Source organism: Pristiophorus japonicus, chromosome 4 (assembly GCF_044704955.1).
Source record: "Pristiophorus japonicus isolate sPriJap1 chromosome 4, sPriJap1.hap1, whole genome shotgun sequence".
Classification (NCBI taxonomy): domain Eukaryota; kingdom Metazoa; phylum Chordata; class Chondrichthyes; family Pristiophoridae; genus Pristiophorus; species Pristiophorus japonicus.
The window spans coordinates 105495445-105516551 of NC_091980.1; the positions used below are offsets into that span (position 1 = coordinate 105495445).

Sequence of the window (21107 nt, forward strand, 5' to 3'; positions counted from 1 at the left end):
TGGTCTATTCCGTTTTCTCTCTCCCTCCTTTTTTTAAAAAGTGGGGTTACATTAGCTACCCTCCAATCCATAGGAACTGATCCAGAGTCTATAGAATGTTGGAAAATGACCACCAATGCATCCACTATTTCTAGGGCCACTTCCTTAAGTACTCTGGGATGCAGACTATCAGGCCCTGGGGCTTTATCGGCCTTCAGTCCCATCAATTTCCCTAACACAATTTCCTGACTAATAAGGATTTCCTTCAGTTCCTCCTTCTCGCTTGACCCTCAGTCCCCTTGTATTTCTGGAAGGTTATTTGTGTCTTCCTTAATGAAGACAGAGCCAATATATTTGTTCAATTGGTCTTCCATTCCTTTGTTCCCTAATATAAACTCTCTATTAATCTGGCAGTGTGCATCATTATCAGTTGATTGCAGCATTTTTCTTTGTTCTATTATTTCTTCCAAGTTCTTGGCCTTTTCAAGCACTGGTTTACATTATCTGGGTGTCTTTTAGCTAAACTACCATGTCATGTTAACGAACCTGAAACTATAAGGACTAGAAATTTGGTTTGAGGGTTCTTAAGGAGCTAATATCGGGCAGTTGCTAAATTTAGTGCCAGAAAATTTAGCGAAGGGAGCCACAAAATTCAGTCGTTGCATCCCGACAGTGGAGTGGAGCGCTAAGGGAAGCGTTCCATACTTCTCTTAGGATGCTAGGCTGGGTGAGCAACTGAATATCCCATGCTAGAGCCAGCTTCATAGCTCCCTAAGAGAGGCCTCTCTGCAAAAAGAAAAGAATCAGAACCAAAAAGAAAAAAAACATTCCTTATACAGTACTCACCCCAAATAAAGTTAATCGCAAAAGAAAATAAAAAAATATCAATCACACTTACCTGATGCAGTCATTCCTTCCCTTACCACCCCGGAACAGCTCTGCACAACAGCTTTTTCTGGCGGTGTCACTACGAGGCGCTATGGGTGCAGCGCAAATGAATTTTGCATCCATGTCAATACCGGGGGCCTTGCACACCAGCTCTAAGCTCCCAGGCGATACTCCTTAACGCCACTGGTACTGGCACACTGAATTTGCCGAGTGGCATTAATGCAGGCATCGCAGCTGCAAACCCTTTAGCTCCCCTCTTGAGGGACGCTATCCAACCAAATTTGTCCTGCTAAATCTTTTTCAGGTACAACACAACAGAGTCAATTAAGAACAGCTTGCAAGATTATTTCCCCACAGTTTCTGGAGTTTTTATAATTTATTTTAACACGGGGCCAAAGGCAGTCATCATTATTATCTCAGTGTTCATTATCTTTGCTTGTACTATAAAAATATAACAAATTATATATCCCACACTATCAATTATCCAAATCTTTTCAAGTTTCTGACAGTAACTACATCCATATTTAAAATGGTGGTTAGTCCAGCCTGCACCAGTGATGCTGTTCGTTTGTTTCAAAATAATTAGTCATTGTGTAAGTCACTCTCACAACAGCTCTTGACCAACAGGCTCATTAAATTACAGTCCTTCTGATTCTGAATTGTAAATAGATATATGTTGACTTAGAAAGGTCCAACCTGTTTGGCAATAGGTTGTTGTAAAAACATATTTTCTTCACTGCTTTAATCTTTATTTTTCCTCTGTAACCAAAAAGTTAATTGGCACAAACACAATAGGATTCAGAATTTCCATATGTTAAACTTGCCTCGTGAACATGTTGTTGCTTCATACAACTGAAAGTCATTGACCGCCCAAACATGTCACAGTCAGTCTGGGAAATATTCATTACAAACAGAAATGTATTCCACTGTCTTCATTTTTATAATGTAATCAACTTTCCTTCCATTCTCTTTAGTTCTTTCAACACTATCCAATCTTCTGACAGATTCCCGGATCATAGGCCTTAACCAATGCTTCCTTCTGTTATCACTCCTTCTGTATATTGATATTGGTGCTTGTTTTGGTTGGATTCCAGAAGACCAACATTCAACAGCTAGCTCCTTGTGTTTACATTTAATCCCTTTCCTTATCCTGGCAGCTGAGTAGTAGATTTATCTTCCAAAATCTGACCTAAACAAATATCAATATAAAAGCAGCTTCTGTAGAAAAGTGCCTAGTGTCATTATGAAGCTTCCTTGCTGAAGGCACACTAAGACCAGGAAGTTGATGCAGATAAAGCACAAACGAGAAGATCACTTTACAGCACAGTGCATTGAAATAACAATATTTGTACCATCTCACTCTCACCTCTTCAGAATTAAAAAAGAGATTGCTGTATTACCAAAGTCAACATTTTTTTTAAACTTTTTTTGGTATAGTCCTAGAATTGCTCTATGAAACAGTGTTCTATCTTAAGTATACCTGTCTTGAAACAGTCTCACAGATTATCTGTCCACATCACTTGTGAAGGAGATTGAGCAATTTGAAATGGGGATGGATGAGATAGATAATCTCAGATTCATCCAAATTCCCAAAGCAGCAAGATTATAATATAGATCAATAAATAGTTGCAAGTTAAAATAATAGAAACAGTTATAAAGTTTGAAATATGAGTTATACCAATGAGTATAACTGATTCAGTGCTCCTATAACTGGAAATGCCCACATTTATTAGAAATAGTAGGTCCTCGCACTGTAATAGGCAAAAAATAGAAACATAGAAAATAGGTGCAGGAGTAGGCCATTCGGCCCTTCGAGCCTGCACCACCATTCAATAAGATCATGGCTGATCATTCACCTCAGTACCCCTTTCCTGCTTTCTCTCCATATCCCTTGATCCTTTTAGCCGTAAGGGCCATAACTAACTCCCTCTTGAATATATCCAATGAACTGGCATCGACAACTCTCTGCAGTAGGGAATTCCACAGGTTAACAACTCTCTGAGTGAAGAAGTTTCTCCTCGTCTCAGTCCTAAATGGCCTACCCCTTACCCTAAGACTGTGTCCCCTGGTTCTGGACTTCCCCAACATCGGGAACATTCTACCCACATCTAACCTGTCCCATCCCGTCAGTATTTTATATGTTTCTATGAGACCCCTCTCATCCTTCTAAACTCCAGTATAAAGGCCCAGTTGATCCAGTCTCTCCTCATATGTCAGACCTGCCATCCCGGGAATCAGTCTGGTGAACCTTCACTGCACTCCCTCAATAGCAAGAACGTCCTTCCTCAGATTAGGAATGGCAAACTCCATGAAAAAGGTTTTCTGGTTATGACATTGATGGTCGCCCATTCAAATGGGTCATTGTCAGTGTTGTAATCAGAAGATCTAGGCATCCAAATCTGCTAGGTTTGGTGCTATTCTTCTTCTTTATTTCAAAATGGCTGTTGAAGAAGCTTCAAGGAAATATTGAATTTATAAAATGGCTGCTGATGGTTTTCACCCAGCGATTAAAAGAAACTGGTGAGGAAATTGCAGGTGCCTTAGTCAAATGACTTGGAAGGACCATGGTTTACATTCCTGCTTTTAATCAGATCTAATTCATCAGATTAATTCAAATTCAGCAATATCTCTCTTATTATTGAAAGAATCTGGAACACTGTTGCAGCTCAATATTTGGACAGACTGTTTCTGCATAATTTCCCAAAGGAGGAATACATGATTGCATTTATGTTGTAAAAACTTGGCCCAATAATATTTCTCTCTCCCTCTTCTATTCTAAAATAATGGAGTGACATTTGCAATTTTGCAATCCAAAAGAACAATTTCTGAATCGAGAGAACTTTGTAAAATTATGATGAGTGCACCTGCAGTTTCCTCACCTATGTATCTCCCGGGAGTTGAAACCATCAGGTCCTGCAGATTTGTCTTAAGTCCCATTATTTTCTCCATTACCTTTTTAAACTTATGTTAAATCCACTAAGTTCCTTTCATTGAGTTATCTTTAGGTTCCCTTGTACCAAAGATAAAAGTACTAATTTAACAAGTCTATCATTTCCTTATTGTCCATTATAGTCTCTCCTGCATCTGTCTTTAATGAGTCCATATTTTCCTTTACTCTCTTACTATATTTATAAAAACATTTGCTGTTAGATTTGATACTCCTGGCAAGTTTTTTTTGCAAATTCTCTTTTTGCACCTCATTACTTTCTTTGTATCCCTTTGTTACTATTTATAGCTCTCCCTGTCTGCTGAATTTCCACTTGTCTTTACATTTGTGTAAGCCTTTTCTTTTAGCTTGGCAATGATACAAACAATTAACAGTCAATGGGTGATGTATTGTGAATTTAAAGACATTACAGTGCTACAATATACATTACCGTAGTAGAGCTGTAAAGAAAATGAGATGGCACTGCAACTGTTGAGGGAGTAGCACACTACCTCGTCAGATAGTTTTCCTGGGCTCTTCTGAAAGCAGTGGTGCTGCTATTGTTTCTTCAGCCATTGAGGAAGCCCATGGCCAGAATTGTAAATTAGAATTTGCAATTGCAACTTTTAAACAACTGCATATACACAGTTCCTTGTCCATTACAATTGGTGCTGTGGAATTTTTCCCATACCCTTGTAAATAGGGCAGACTCAACAGCACCAAAGGCTCCAATAGTGAACTGCTTCTGTTTGAGGCAGGCCTTAGCACAGTTATTCTAGTAATCGTGAAGATAAAAACTGCATTTAGTTTCTAGACCACTAGTTGTTTCCATAGCCTCAACGATGATATGATAGTCATGATACAGTCTATTCTACAAATCATTATGTCTGGGTCCTGTGATCCATGAGCAACAAAAGCAAACTCCATCGGCTTTTTTTAATATTCATGGTTTTCCTAAGGCCCTCGGTGCAGTAGATTGTAAAATATTATGTCTGTTGCTGATTCATCCTGACTCCTGTCATGAATCATTTATTCTGCCTCAACCTTTGCCCGATATAAGGTTTGAACCTGACTCAAGTTGCAAGGATGGCTGGTGGAAGACTGTGCTTTGATCTGGAATCCAGGCTGTAGCCTCCAACCCTCAATACAAAAATCCAATATAATCATTCTGCTCGTAAAAACACTGTGCAATAGTGAAGGTGCACTTTAGATGCCCACTATTGTATAGTAATCAGAAGATATGCCAGACTTTCTAGCACAGTGTGTACGCAAAAATGTTGTCAATTACTGTGGGATTTTGATACATATTCCGAAGGATAGATTTGGTGGTTATAGACAACAAACAGCTAACTTCCATATTGTTGCTCTGATGGATGTGGGAACAGAAAGGATCAGCTCCATAAATGCAGGCATAATCTGACCGGCATTTTATTTAATATAGGTATCAGAAACCTATTATGTGTGTTTTGTACTTAACATATTTGCCTCTAGACTATTGTTAATATAAATGGATTTTCCTTATCTGTTATCAGGGCAGACCTATTCACTTAATTGGGATATGTGAAAACCTCCCTAACTGCGAAAAGGCAAGAGGGATGAAATATTACCTATTTACATGATCTAATAGAATGGCAAAATAGGCTTGGGAGGCTAAATGGCCTATTCCTGTTCCTATATTTGTTTTTAATGATGTTCATTTTAGCAGTTCAGATATTCGAATATAGTCATGCTAATTTTAAGAGGTAAAAATGATCAGATATCCTGTCAACGCAAATGGTGTATCAGGTAGCTCATTTTCCCTCATAATGCAAGACTCCAAATTCTGCTCAGACAGATAGATATATTGGGCTAGTGTTTCCCTAACCTGTTTTTCTGGCGCCCTCACCCGAGGTGCGCCGTTTTTGTCCGCCTCCAAGTGCGCCGAAAAAAGACGTCGACATTCTGGCTGCTCCCGAGCCTCTCTTTGGTCGTGGCACAGGTGACCCAATAGATTGGGGACGGAGCCAGGTCCCGGCGCTGAAAACAGTGCTGGAATCTCTACACATGCATGCTAGAGTCTGCGCGCATGTGCAGTAGCTTCTGGTAGGCTGTTTCTGCAAACACGCGCTGCAGGCTGTGTGGGAGGGGCCCGAAGCACACCATCCCTAGCCCTGGCTGAATGGGCTCCCTCATCGGTGGCCCGCTGCGTTCCCTAAGGTAGGACTTCTATTTTTTATTTGTTATTTACTGATTGATTTTGGTGCTTTAGGTGCAGGGTTCCTTCTATTTTTTTATTTTTTTATTTATTGATTGCTAATTACTTTGGTCTTGGTGCTTTAGGTACAGAGTTCCTTCTATTTTATTTGTTAATTTATTGCTTATTACTTTTTGTGCTTTGTTTGGTGCTTGGTGGTGCTTTAAATGTAGTTACTTGTGCCGATTCCTTAACTCTAGGTGAGGTTTTTCTGTGTGGACAGAAGTGGCAGCATACACTGGCCTAAGTTAGTTTGGAGCAACTATTTGCTGGCCAAATGCCTAAAACAGGGGTAAGTGGCTGGGAATGCCCCCTTTTGAAAAAAAACCTGAACTTAAAAAAAAATCTAACTAACTCACTTACACTGGCGCAAATTAAATGGCGAGAATTGCAACTAAAAAGATAGTCCAGAAAAATCAAGTTGCTCCCAAACAAAAGGAGCAACTCCTGGGGAAACTTGAGCCCTTAAGATAGTAATAATAATATCAAAGCTTGAACAGTTTTAAGGCAGGAAAAGATCTTTTGGCGATCTAGCCCACCTATCCACAGTATCCCCTTTGTGCATTTCTAATAACCCTGAATCTCATTTGTTGACAATGACCTGTCATTTCACACCTATGTTGTGCATCCCACCATTAGGTCACTAAACATTTCAAAATTTAAACTGGTTAAGTGGCTTTTAACAGTTTGAGAAGGATTAAAGAAGCTTATTACAGGTGACGCATGATTAGCATTCATGAAGTCTTATGTTTCAATATCATATGTTCCATTTCAAATATGCCATTTCATTTGTAGGTTATGAATGATGATGAATAAAGGCCAGTTAACCTTTTTTGACAAAATAAAATATAGTCTTGGGTCACTTACTATACCCTAGCTCATCAGGCCACCTTACTACTCTACAAATACATATTTTTTTAAGTCCTTTTGTTTCCTGTATGGGTTGCCAATAAACTGGAATGGCATATGTGCATTGTGCGTTGTCCTTCAATTGTGACAATGTGTATTTAACAAAGTCTTATTTTTTAAGTTCCCTCCAGGCCGGGGCCATTTGAGGGAGTAGCGTGCAGTGGCCCAGCCCCGAAATCGGAGTGGTCTCGGCCTGCAAGACCATCAGCAGGCTGAGGCCATTGGAGGGATCGGCGTGTGGCAGCATACCACTGCAGGGAGCAGCACGTGCTGCTGCAGGAGGACGATAGCTGCGAAGTCAGGTCGCTGATTGCAGTGCGGGCAGGCACAGCAGGAGGGGCGAAGGAGAGGCAAGGGTTTGTAGAAGGAAGTGACTGGGGCCCAGGAGAGGAGTGAGTCTGGGGCCTAGAAGAGGTGAGGGCCCGGGGCAGCACGGACCAGTCCACAATGCGATATGTGTGTGCATTAGGTCCGTGCAGCAGAGCTGGCCTCCAGCCGTCTTTGTTAAGTCCTGACTCTAATGTACTGACTTACACGAGACACATGCTGAAGTCAAGGTCACTCAGGACCTGCACCATTAATTCCAGCTCTCCAGTGCTGCACTTGCCCGAGACCTCTCTTTATATACCTCAGTGGGACAGGTATGGAGTGTCTCCTGCAAGTGCACCCCTGGTGGTAAGGTATGCTTATTGTTACAGGTCATATCCAGTTACAGTCATGTATAGCATGGTAAGATACAGTTATATACAGTAATGTGAGATACATGACAGTCTTGGGTAATCCTTGCCACTGGACCAAGACCCAGCTCTGTCAAACCTGTGTGGTGGCTGGTGTGCAACGGCCACCACACGTTAAAAAAATCTATGCACAGGCATCTTCCACTCTCCAAGATGTAGTTCGGGATCTTGAATATTAGGTCCTTCATTGAAACACCTGTGAACTCATTCCTTTTTGGCGTGGAAGCAAGTCATCCTCGCTTCGAGGAACTGCCTATGATGATGATGATTTTTTAAGTTATTATTTCTACCTTCTTTTAAGTCCCCTTTATCACTTACACCATTGCCTGGTTAAGAAAGCACAATCCAGTAACTGGCTGTTAGAAAGTATGAATTCATCCCATGTCCAGACCACCTGGCCAAGACTAAGAACCCACAATGTAAATAATCAGACCTATAACCTTACATCCTATTACTCTGTGGTGCATCATATTGAATACCACTTTGTTGTGCAGCAGACTGACCTTAGAGTTTATAATTTGAAGAAGATTAGATAATTTTTCCATAAATTTAAAACTCACAAATACCTAGTCGTAGGCATAAAATAAGATTTTGCAAATAAAAGTTTCAGGAAGAATTAATAAAACTAACTGGGGATTAAATTGGATAACCCCCCCCGGAAATGGAAGTGGGGATCGCTTTACATGATTAACCCGTGACAGTTCATTGCATTGTGGGAAGCACATTAATTTCATGCTGCCTGCTCTTTTAAATGATTGTTGCGTGCAGCCATCACTCCCTGTGCTGTTCATTGGCTGCACATATCAGCAAGGGAGCCGATATCGTGAGAGACTGGCGCTACTTAAAAGCAGCCTGCATGTCTTAAAGGGGAGGTGCATTGTAGCTGCAAGAAGTGATGGGATTTTTTTCCAAAAGTGAATAGAAACATAGAAACATAGAAAATAGGTGCAGGAGTAGGCCATTCGGCCCTTCTAGCCTGCACCGCCATTCAATGAGTTCATGGCTGAACATTCAACTTCAGTACCCCATTCCTGCTTTCTCGCCATACCCCTTGATCCCCCTAGTAGTAAGGACTACATCTAACTCCTTTTTGAATAGATTTAGTGAATTGGCCTCAACAACTTTCTGTGGTAGAGAATTCCACAGGTTCACCACTCTCTGGGTGAAGAAGTTCCTCCGCATCTCGGTCCTAAATGGCTTACCCCTTATCCTTAGACTGTGACCTCTGGTTCTGGACTTCCCCAACATTGGGAACATTCTTCCTGCATCTAACCTGTCTAACCCCGTCAGAATTTTAAATGTTTCTATGAGGTCCCCTCTCATTCTTCTGAACTCCAGTGAATACAAGCCCAGTTGATCCAGTCTTTCTTGATAGGTCAGTCCCGCCATCCCGGGAATCAGTTTGGTGAACCTTCGCTGCACTCCCTCAATAGCAAGAATGTCCTTCCTCAGGTTAGGAGACCAAAACTGTACACAATACTCCAGGTATGGCCTCACCAATGCCTGTACAACTGTAGCAACACCTCCCTGCCCCTGTACTCAAATCCCCTTGCTATGAAGGCCAACATGCCATTTGCTTTCTTAACCGCCTGCTGCACCTGCATGCCAACCTTCAATGACTGATGTACCATGACACCCAGGTCTCTTTGCACCTCCCCTTTTCCTAATCTGTCACCATTCAGATAATAGTCTGTCTCTCTGTTTTTACCACCAAAGTGGATAACCTCACATTTATCCACATTATACTTCATCTGCCATGCATTTGCCCACTCACCTAACCTATCCAAGTCGCTCTGCAGCCTCACAGCATCCTCCTCGCAGCTCACACTGCCACCCAACTTAGTGTCATCCGCAAATTTGGAGATACTACATTTAATCCCCTCATCTAAATCATTAATGTACAGTGTAAACAGCTGGGGCCCCAGCACAGAACCTTGCGGTACCCCACTAGTCACTGCCTGCCATTCTGAAAAGTACCCATTTACTCCTACTCTTTGCTTCCTGTCTGACAACCAGTTCTCAATCCATGTCAGTACACTACCCCCAATCCCATGTGCTCTAACTTTGCACATCAATCTCTTGTGTGGGACCTTGTCGAACGCCTTCTGAAAGTCCAAATATACCACATCAACTGGTTCTCCTTTATCCACTCTACTGGAAACATCCTCAAAAAATTCCAGAAGATTTGTCAAGCATGATTTCCCTTTCACAAATCCATGCTGACTTGGACCTATCATGTCACCTCTTTCCAAATGCACTGCTATGACATCCTTAATAATTGATTCCATCATTTTACCCACTACCGATGTCAGGCTGACCGGTCTATAATTCCCTGTTTTCTCTCTCCCTCCTTTTTTAAAAAGTGGGGTTACATTGGCTACCCTCCACTCCATAGGAACTGATCCAGAGTCAATGGAATGTTGGAAAATGACTGTCAACGCATCCACTATTTCCAAGGCCACCTCCTTAAGTACTCTGGGATGCAGTCCATCAGGCCCTGGGGATTTATCGGCCTTCAATCCCATCAATCTGGTCTGTGATACTTGGTGAGGAATGGCTGAAGATAAGAGAGAGCAAGCACCAAGGTTTTCTGACAAAGCATTGGAGGTCTTGGTACAAGAGGTGGAAAGGAGAGCCATCCTGTATCCGCAGGGGGGCAGGAGCCATATGCTCAGGAGTGAGAGGTAAAAAATAGTGATGGAGGTCAATGCCAGGAGTGTTGTTCCAAGAACATGGATACAGTGCAGGAAGAAGTTTAACAATCTCCCTTGGGTTGTCAAGGTGAGTGAGTTCATCTTCAAATGCCATATCCTACCAACTGCACCGTGAGCTTCATCCACTGTTCAATTCACTACTCCCCATAATCCATCTACAAACAATCTCTCTCAATCAGTACTCAACCTTAAAATTCATGTTCTTTAGCTCACCCTCACTCACTTAGCACTGTTGCAAGTCTCGCATCCACAACTCACAGCTCACATACACTGGCAGCTATTCAATCATGACAGCTACATCACCCGAACATATTGAAAGACACTGACTGACACACTTCCCTCTTTCTTTCAGGAAAAAGTGGCACATAACAGGAAGCAACAGGAAAGAACTAGAGGAGGACAAGCACGCCTGCATGTTTTAACGCTCATGGAAGAGACAGTGCCTGCGATCATGGAAAGCAGCATTGCTGAGACCATGGCCACTGGTGGGGATGGAGGGATCAATGGTGAGGGCATCTGCATACCTAATCCTCCTCTTGTCTCACTTCTTCCTCATCCCACATCTTCTGACTCACAAGTTGCAAATGGTGTAAGCATGCACTTCTTACTATCTCCTCTTCCTTCAGCACAACCCTACCTTTAACCGTTTTTAATTTTAGATACCCAAGAACTGGAACCTTCCCAGTCAAAGGAGGAAGAGGAAGAAGACAGTGAAGATGAAGAGACAACATCACTTGATTGTACATTTTCTGCCACTGCCCATATTTTAGAGGCTAGGATAGAGGAGGGATCTGCACGTGATGAGACACCAGGCATAAGTGCGCAAGAGCCAGGACAGGAGGAACGAATAGCCCCAGTGCCAGCTTGCCAGAGGGAGAAGACGCACATGAGTTCTGCTGCAGAGGAGTTGGATGAGGACTTCAATGGGCCAGGCTACAGAAGAAGACTGATAGGTGTACACAGCCAACTGAATGGTGCTTTGGAAAGCCTGCCAGAATGCCTGTGCTCAACATCAAGGAGCATGGAGGAGTCCAGCGACAACTTGACACAGGGCTTTGCACAGAGCTTAGAGCCCATCCTTTCCAGCATGGAATGGGTGGGTCACCTCCATCAGCACACCTATGAAACACACCATGATGCAACATCTGATGGCCAATGTCTCAGCTTCCATTGCAGCACAAACAACTTCCACTGCATTGCAGACAGCTTCCATCAAAGGTCTGAGTGTTGCAGTGGAAACTCAGATTGTTGCCATCATGGCTCTGGATACCATTGTTCAAAAGGAACTGCCAGGACATTGCAGCACTCCAGCAATTTGTTCTCCAACAGATGAATAGGATTGCTGAGGCACCGCTCCGGGTGAATGTCAGTGGCTCGATGGAGCACAAACCTGTTGGTCCTCTCTCAGGATTACAGCTTTTCTGCTCCCACCCCAGCCACTCAGCCAGTGCCCTTGCTGTTGTCTGTCAGCTAGCTAACCCAGACTGCTGCAGCCCAGGCCGAGCTGGTCACCCTCCAAGGCCATCTGCAGCCTCCTCAATTGAAGGTCAGCAGCTCTCCACCACCCATGCTGCAGCACCTCGTCGGAGTGCTAGGATAAGAAACCCTGTAGACTATTCAAACTTTAGCCAGATATATGAAAGCTCCAAAAATACATACAATCACACCAGCAGCCAGAACAAATAATCCAGCAACTTACTTGTAGGTAGTTCATGATACCTATAAATAGCGCTGGTAGGGATTTCTTCATTATGTTTAATGTCATGTTCAGTTGTGCGAGGTTAAGATGGAGCGTGGGTTGAAGCATGGAGTTTGAAAATGGCAGCGCTGGTGTCAAATCAGCGTTGCACACTGATTGACGTCATAATTTGCCTGCACTGCATGCTGCTGGCAGTCGTTAGGAGTGCACGTGCTAACCTCTTTACCAAGATGGCATCTTATGCACTTCCTGTCAGAAGTGCACGCGTGAATCTCAGACATAATTTTCAAATGTTAGGTAGGTACATTGCGCCTAAAAACGGGCACTACAGAGCCAAATTTATCACCCAGTGAATTCCTACATTAACTTCTGCCTATAATGTAAATGATTAGTAAGAGTATATTTCAAACCCTGAGACATATAAAATAGCTTGTAGGTATTAGCATCCAGATAAAATTAAGATTTTCAGTTTCCCCTATTGTGTATTCACTGTATGCTGGGTGTTCCTCATTATTTTTTTAAGGCATATAACGGAGCATGAATGGTTTGATGTATGATTACAGCAGCAGAGGGTGGGGTGTACATGCTTGATGACAGCTGACCTTTACTTCAGATGGGAAATCTTCCTTTTTCACCAGTCCAGTGGCTGCTGCGATGTTCCCAGCTCCATCCACTGTCTTCTGAGCCACAGCGGAGACCCCAGTGATAACAGCACCGCCCACCAAAGAGGCTTGCTCCTTTGTCTTCTCAGCCACTAAAAAGCAAGCATCAATATACTTTGATTCTTATTCATAGAGAGCTTTTTTTATTTCTGCTCCTTCTTTTCAATGCTACTTTTGTGATCAATTTAAAACTAATTGCTTACATTGAATTTATAGCTTTATTGGACTTTTTAATAAGCCTGTATCCATTTCTTCAATAGAAGCCTTGATTCACTGAAAAGTGTTTCATTTGACTGTAAATTAACATTGATGTGGAGGAAATTAGAATTAATTTATGCACACAGGAACATTTTAACCAAGTTGTCTGACCTCCCATTGTTATGTGCTATCACTTTTAGCTGGCAGGACAAAAGATTCCACCCTTGAACACCAATTAATGTGAGTACACAACAGATAGGATTATGAACATGCATGTCTGTAACAATTTTAGAATAGCGTGTTTTTGAAGAACTTTAAAAATTCAATGGGCCGAAAATTGCGGCCTCTCTGGGTGCGTACGATGAGTGCATGCACCCGAAGAGGCCTCGCAAATGCCGGTTATTGGCGCGCAGTGCACATGCGCCAAGAATCAGCTTTTACAATCTGTCAAAATGTCTTTTGACAGATCACACACATCCATGGGCGAATAACATCTGTGGGGCAGAGATTGGGCTATTTGCCCAACTCTTGCCCAGCGAATGTACTTCAAACCTTTACGTCTGGTAAAAGCAGGTGCATAGCCTACTTTCTAGAATATAGAAAAATTAAATTTAGGGCTGGAATTTCCAAGGGCTTACTGCTCGGTTTCTGGGCAGTATTGGCCATTATGGGTGGTAATCAGGTGATTGAAAATTTCCTTACCTGAGTTACACCGGTGGTTTTGAGGTACCGCTACGGAGCGGACTGCCCTCGTGCACCGTCCTGAGATCGCCCTGGCGCGATATTTGGCTCAGCAGTGACCTGTAGGTAAGTTTTTAAAAAACGCCCACGAGGATCAGCGGAGCTGGGCGATAGGTGAGTAGCTCTTCAAGAAAAAGGTTAGTAATTGTTTTTTACTAATTATTTTAAAAATGTGTTGTGGTGATTTAGTCTTAAACTGTCTTGGGAATTTTTTTTGATTTGTTAGTTGATGTTTTTTAAAAATTATTTTTATTATTTTTCTGGTGTTAGGCCCAACCCGCAGCCTCGGGGTAAATATTTATTGATTTTTAAAATTTTTCGCTCAATTTGTTTACGAACTGCCCAATCGACCCTAAATTGCACTTTTTTGCCCGGAATGGGCGTGCAAGGCCCATGTTTTTCAGTCGGCGGATTTTTATGGGGGGGGAAGTTTTCGCCGGCGATAATCGTCCCAGTCTTAACAGCCTTTTGGGCCGCGATCGGGTGCTGGTGGAGTGATAGGAAACTCTAGCCCTTAATCATTTATTTGTATATTAAAAACCCTGTCCATTAAGGTAAGTTTATTTTTAACCCTATTAAAACATGTTAAAAAAATTCAAATAATATGTTTTTCTAAAACATTTAATTACATTCAATTTCAATTGATTTTAAATATGTGAGGTATTTTTTTTAGTTTAATTGCTTTGTGTTTCTTGTTTTTGCGGGTTATTCTCATTGATAATAATGGGATCTCATACAAATGGAGTTCCCATTATTAACAATGAGAATACTAGATGTTCATTGGTGGTCCAGACCCACGTGATTTCAGGATATGCATACATACCTGGAAAACATGCCCCCGTATGCTGGACTGCAAAACTAGGCCTCCAACTGCAATCTTACGTTCCTCTGGGACCACCAGGTATTTTCGTTAAAAAATTCTGGTCAGAGGCGTTCACCCGATGGAAGCCTCCGACCACAATTTTCCCCCCCATTAGCTTGAACAATCTGGCATCTTTCAAACTTTTCAAAAACACTATGATTGTAAATATTACAACAAGGTGTACATCATCCTCATAATTCTCCTGTGGTTTGAATCGAGCACTTTTGCAATCTAGAAATTCAGTAAGCAAAGCTTAGCAGTTCCTCAGTACAATGAGTATGTTTGTTGTCCCTTAAATTATTTGACAATATCATCATGTGCTCTTCCTTCTAAAAAAAAACATACTTTTTAATTAGAAACCTTTGTTTTCTCTTTCCTTTTTTTTGGATATTCAAGATTAACTGTCAAAATGGCAAGAATGAGATATGGAACAGATGTTGTGATTTTTTTTAAAGAAATATAGGAGAATGTTCCTGAAAGAAAACTCATGTATCCTTAAAGACAAAGTTTGGCTATGCAGTGATGTAAATAGATTGATCATTTGGGAATTTTTGCTACATTAAAGGCACAATATGAATGCAATATCTTTGTATTCTTTTTAGGCTGCAGTTATACTGTCACTTTTATGTCTCTGTGGCAGCAAAGCTGCGGAGTCCAGTCTGGGTCATTGGTACATTAAAGTAGGTGAAGTAAAATTCCAGGCAGTTATAGGGCTCAAACCCATTTTTCAATTTGCAGGAGGCATTATAACTCTAGTCTCCAGGAGTTTAGATATGTACAACAACAACAATTTGTATTTATATAGTACCTTTAATGTAGTGAAACATCCCAAGGCAGTTCACAGGAGTATTATGAGATTAAAAATTTGACACCGAGCCACATAAGGAGAAATAAGGGGAGGTGACCAAAAGCTTGATCAAAGAGGTAGGTTTTAAGGAGTGTCATGAAGGAGGAAAGGGAGGTAGAAAGGCGAAGAGGTTTAGGCAGGGAGTTCTAGAGCTTAGGGCCTAGGCAACAGAAGGCAGTCGAAAACTACAGCTCAGGATTGAAGTATATTAAAATCATTCTTTTTTTTTGCATTAATAGCATTAATTCCGTCCTTGATTTTACATTTTCATTTGCTTTTAGTATGATTTTCACTTATGAGCATAATCACATTATGTCCATAGTATACACACAAGTTTCACCCTGGATTGGCTATGGAAACACGGACATGTTTAGTGCATAACTCTGGTCTCTACAATCATCTGAATATAGACTGCTTTCAGACCGGTATGTGCAGTATAACTGTAGCCTTAAATTATTAACAGACCTCTTGGTATCCTTATATTAAACAAATTCAAATTGTTCGTGAAGATGACAGTCCAGAAATTATTGTTTGCTACATTAGCAAATGTGCAGTTAAAAGTATTCGTGTGACATTACTTTGTCCACTTTTTAAAATGGAGACTTTAACCTGTTTATTTTAAATGAGTAACATCCCGTAAAATAGCCCGTAAAGTAAGTATTCATACAGTAATATCGCACATGGTAATTCTAAACTTCGGTATGTGTTTATAACATCACATTGTAAAATCCAGGTTAACTCAATACATTCATCTGTAAGGCAAACTTTCGAAGAAATGTTAAACCTTATTGCAGTGAAACTAATTCATGCTTTTAACTTCGCCATTTGCAACAGTTACAATTAACGGATATACAGGCTGGTACGTTCTTTATTCAGCTACAGGTACACTGTAAATGTAAGCTACACTCCAGGTAAATCCGCTCATTTTTCACGACACGCTCTGTTGAACTATGATAATTACTGGAATGTCCCACATCGTGTTAATGGATTGATCACTTTCTGAGATTAACATTTACGATCCAACCGATGCACAACCAACATCTTCACCGGCCCTTGATATCGACGATAGAAAGCGTGTGATTTCCGTCCATTGATTAAATCAAGTTCAAAAATGTTACTTTTGTATCGCTACACATTTTCATTGTTTTAATCATGTAAACATTCGTGAGAATTTACCTGAAACGACACTTGAAACACCCTCTTTGGTTTTGGACCCTAAGAAAAGGTTAAATATAAAGATCATTATCCTAGAGCATTGGCAGAATCCATAATTTTGCAAACGATTTCTAGATCCCCTTTGAATTGAACATTTCTTGCTATATGCCACCATTATTTTTGCTATTTTTAAAGGCAGTCGTGCCGCTGAGAATGTGTTGGATGCCACATCCTTGGAAAGAGGATATTTTTTCGCAGGGCTGAAAGAGAGTGCCATATGGCTGGTCCATCTGCTTAAGCGAAAATAAGCCCTTTGAGACTGAATCAGACCCCAGCGAACAGCGAAAGCAGCTCTCGGCGGAGAAGACGTCGATCTCCCGAGATAAAACGGTTTCCCTTTTATTTTTAGCAACAGATACAGTTAATTTGTATTTTGAATATTCACTAAAAAGGCCGCTTTAGCATATTATAATGTTACGACTATAAAAGTCACCCATCTAGTGGCTGTCGGAAGGGACGTTTCATCATGTAACTGGAAGGGACGATACGACCTTACATTACACATTCATCGGCTTTAAATTCACCATGCCCAATCTGTACATACCAACGTACAGCACTCCCTCTTTAGTCTTCTCTGCCGCCTCTGCTACACCCTGCTTGGTTTTCTCAGCTGCTGCAGCCACTCCTTCCTTCGCTTTGGACAATCCTTTCATGAAAACATCCATTTTGGTCCTCGGTCAATGGAACACTGTAGAACAAACATCTACTAAATCTGATTTATTCACACCCCCCAAACAGCCAAACACCAGCAAAGAGGATAACGGCCACCGACACATTATTAGACAAGCATCAGTACTGACCTTTGTCAAACTGGATAATAATGGATTGAACAGATTTGATCAAAACATCATGTGAGGGGCTTTCCGATTAAACGAGAATGGAGATCATCCAGTTCGGCAGTGACGATGCCACCGATTAACTGACCTGTCAGCCTGAAGCTGTTGTGGTGCTGTTTGTAGTGAGCTCCCTCCAAGGCTCTTTTCCCTCCTCTTCTCCACCTATTGCTCTTCAGAAAGAGCGTGCGATTTCATCAAAGTGGCGTGCAATCACACACGGCCCCTCGCACACCCGCCCCCCTCATGGAATGTAATTCCCCGAAGACACGTTACTTTATTTTCACCAGTCCTTGGTGCTACCCGACTTCAGCCTTTTCAATATCTCCTCAGAAGTGTTTTCAGTGTCGTGGTGGGAGGGAGCAATCTCCAGCTCTTTTCAAACATATTTAAGCAGGTCTCCCCCCACACAAATTATATCAGGAGCATACAAAAACGATAGTGAAGTGGGTACAATTAGTCAGCGGAGCCTGTTCTATAAACTCTGCATTGTTAAGAATTAAGAAAATAGTGCCTGCTTAGCTAAACAGATACCTCTGGAATGTGCTTAATTTGGGGCGCTTTAATCTCGTTATATTTATTTTCCAAAGTAAAGTTTACAGCATATTAGAAACTCATGATAACGGCAGGTTATTAGTGATTATGGAAACTTACAAAATTCATTTTACTTCTCTAAAATTAATAGTGTTGCAATTGAACTCGCTTCCTGCTGTTACACCGATGTCGGGATTTTTATATAATTTTCTCCCGCTCAGGAGTAACGTTTTGTAATGCTCTGATAAAGTTTTACATGGAGCTTTCTTCTTAGCTTAACTCGGATTGCTGGTTCATCCCATGGGACCTCTCATCCACCCACCTCCGTTTTTGCATCTACCGGCACGCTTGCCCCTTTGAGGCCATTTTCATTTTCTCTTCAGCCATCAGACAGCCTGCCCACAAGTTCCGAGCGGGGAACAGTTTATTTTTATTTCTTTGGATGAGCTGGTCTTTCCCCATGTTGCCAGCTGCAGGTTGGAGCATTCTTTACTTTTTTCCTTCAGCTCACCTGGCTGTGGGCCCAGACAATGTCATTATTTCTCCAATGGCATTACATAGGATTACATAGGATACAAGGCACAGAAACAGGCCATTCAGCCCAACCAGTTTATGCTCCACTGGAGCCTCCTCCAGTCCTTCCTCATCTAAATCATTCTGCATAACGCTTTATTCCCATCTTCCTCATATGCTTGGTCTAGCTTCCACTTAAATGCATCGATACTATTCACTTCAACCACTCCTTGTGGTAGTGAGTTACACATTCTCACCACTCTTTGGGGAAAGAGTTTTCTTCGGAATTCCCTATGGGATTTCTTGGTGACTATCTTATATTGATGGCATCTAGTTATGCTCTTCCCCACCAGTGGAAACATTCTCTCTGTATTCACCCTATCAAAATCTTTCATAATTTTAAATACCTCCATTCGGTCACCCCTCAGCCTTGTTTCAAGAGAAAAGAGACCCAGCCTGTTCATCGTTTCCTGATATGTATACCCTCGAATTTCTGGTATAATCCTTGTAAATCTTCTCTACACCCGCTCCACTGCCTCTATATCCTTTTTATAATATGGCGACCAGAACTGTATGAAGTACTTCAAGTGTGGTCCAACCAAGGTTCGATACAGGTTTAGCACAACTTCCCTACTTTTCAATTCTATCCCTCTCGAAATATACCCTAGTGCTTGGTTTGCTTTTTTATGGCCCTGATAACCTATGTTGCAACTTTTAGCGATTTGTATATTTGTACTCCGAGATCCCTTTGTTCCTCTATCCCACCTAGACTCGCACCCTCCAAGTGACCTCCCTATTCTTCCAAAATGTAATACTTCACGTTTAGAAACATAGAAACATAGAAAATAGGTGCAGGAGCAGGCCATTCAGCCCTTCTAGCCTGCACCGCCATTCAATGAGTTCATGGCTGAACATGAAACTTCAGTACCCCCTTAAGTTTATCTATGTTAAACTTCATTTGCCAATTATATGCGCATTCTGCAAGTTTATTAATGTCCTCCTGTAATTTGTTGCAGTCCTCCTCAATATTGACTATCCCCCCCACCCCCCCCAATTTGGTGTCATCTGCAAATTTAGAAATTGTGTTTTTGATTCCAAAGTCTAAATCGTTAATATAGAGTGTGAACAACAGTGGTCCCAGCACTGATTCTTGTGGAACACCACTAACCACTTTCTGCCACTGTGAATAGCTACCCTTTGTACCTACTCTCTGCTTTCTGTCTTAAAGTCAGCTAGCTATCCATTCTGCTACTTGTCCCTTGACTCTGCATTCTTTCTCTGACCTTATTCATCAGTCTATTATGGGGTACCTTATCGAAGGCCTTTTGAAAATCTCGATAAATTATATCTGCTGCATTACCATTGTCTACTCTCTCTGTTACCTCTTCAAAACATTCAATAAGGTTGGTCAAGCAAGACTTTCCCTTTTGAAACCCATGCTGACCATTATTATATAGATGTTCTTCTATTTTCTCCTTTAGTAGGGATTCCGTTATTTTTCCTATCACTGATGTTAAGATGACTGGTCTATAATTCCCTGTACATGTTCTATCCCCCTTCTTAATTATATGTATTACGCTAGCTATCCACCAGTCCTCTGGCACTACATCGTTTTCGAACGAATTATGAAATATGTGTAGTAATCCCTTTGCTATCTCTTCACTAGATTTTTAAAAAAATGCGTGAATGTAATCCATCTAGAGTAGGGGTTTTAACCACTTTGAGTTTGATTAGTCTAATTAATATTATTATGTATGTAAACATTACTAATCTGTAAGACTTGCCACCAGGGGGCGCACCTGTGGGAGACCCAAGGGTCACCTGCACACCCTGGGCAAGCAGGTATAAAAGGCAGTCTACCATGCTGCCTCCTCACTCTGGAGAGACCAAGGTCACAACAGTTTGAGCTTAAGATATACAGTCTTGTGGAGTTATTATAAATGTAACAGTTGGCGATAAGTAACAGATCACGAACTTTCACGCAGTTATGGCTGCCATTGGTATTCTTGAGAGATTTGTTGAGGGTGATGATTGGGAATCCTTTGTTGAGCGTCTTCATGGCCAATGAGCTGGAAACCGCGATCTAGCGCAGGGCGATTCTCCTCACCGTTTGCGGGTCCACGATATAAGGCCTCATCAAAAATCAGCTAGCGCCGACGAGACCAACGGACAAAACAATCACTGGTTCGGGAACAACTCAAGCCGAAGGAGAGCATCTTGATGGCCAGGTATCGCTTTTATACGCATCACCGCTCCGAGGGCCAGGACGTGGCAAGCTATGTAGCCAACCTAAGACGCCTTGCGGGACCGTGCGTATTTGCTGGATTTTTGGGGGAAGTGTTGCGGGACTTTTTCATGCTTGGAATCAGCCACGAGATCATTCTTTGCAAACTGCTGCCTGCCGAATCCCTAGATCTGAGCAAGGCCATCACGATAGCACAGGCTTTTGTGTCCATGAACTATAACACTAAACAGACATCATTGCAACTGACCGGCAAGTACTGTGCATAAAATAATGCCTTCAACAGGCAGAACTGACATGGCAGGGCCTACACACCTGCAGAGGCCAGACCTAGGATGATTCAGAGTCCATCGTGGGGCGTGAATGAGAGTCCAT

The 21107-nt window shown here is 41.8% G+C and overlaps 1 protein-coding gene across 2 annotated transcripts in view; it reads right to left on the bottom strand.

The window, feature by feature from the left end:
• The window catches only part of sncb (synuclein, beta), a 124523-nt gene extending 106751 nt beyond the window's left edge, over window positions 1–17772 (bottom strand). Inside the window, exons 1-4 of one of the 2 annotated variants that reach the window (XM_070878482.1) lie at window positions 17535–17772; window positions 17155–17298; window positions 16572–16610; window positions 12688–12839 (exon numbers count right to left, since the gene is read on the bottom strand). In XM_070878482.1, coding sequence (XP_070734583.1) covers window positions 12688–12839; window positions 16572–16610; window positions 17155–17275 — 312 coding nt within the window. In that variant the 5' untranslated portion in view covers window positions 17276–17298; window positions 17535–17772. Of the gene's footprint in view, window positions 1–12687; window positions 12840–16571; window positions 16611–17154; window positions 17299–17410 lie in introns of both variants that reach the window. The other variant, XM_070878480.1, reaches the window with a different exon arrangement.
• Between the last annotated feature and the right edge of the window lie 3335 nt (window positions 17773–21107).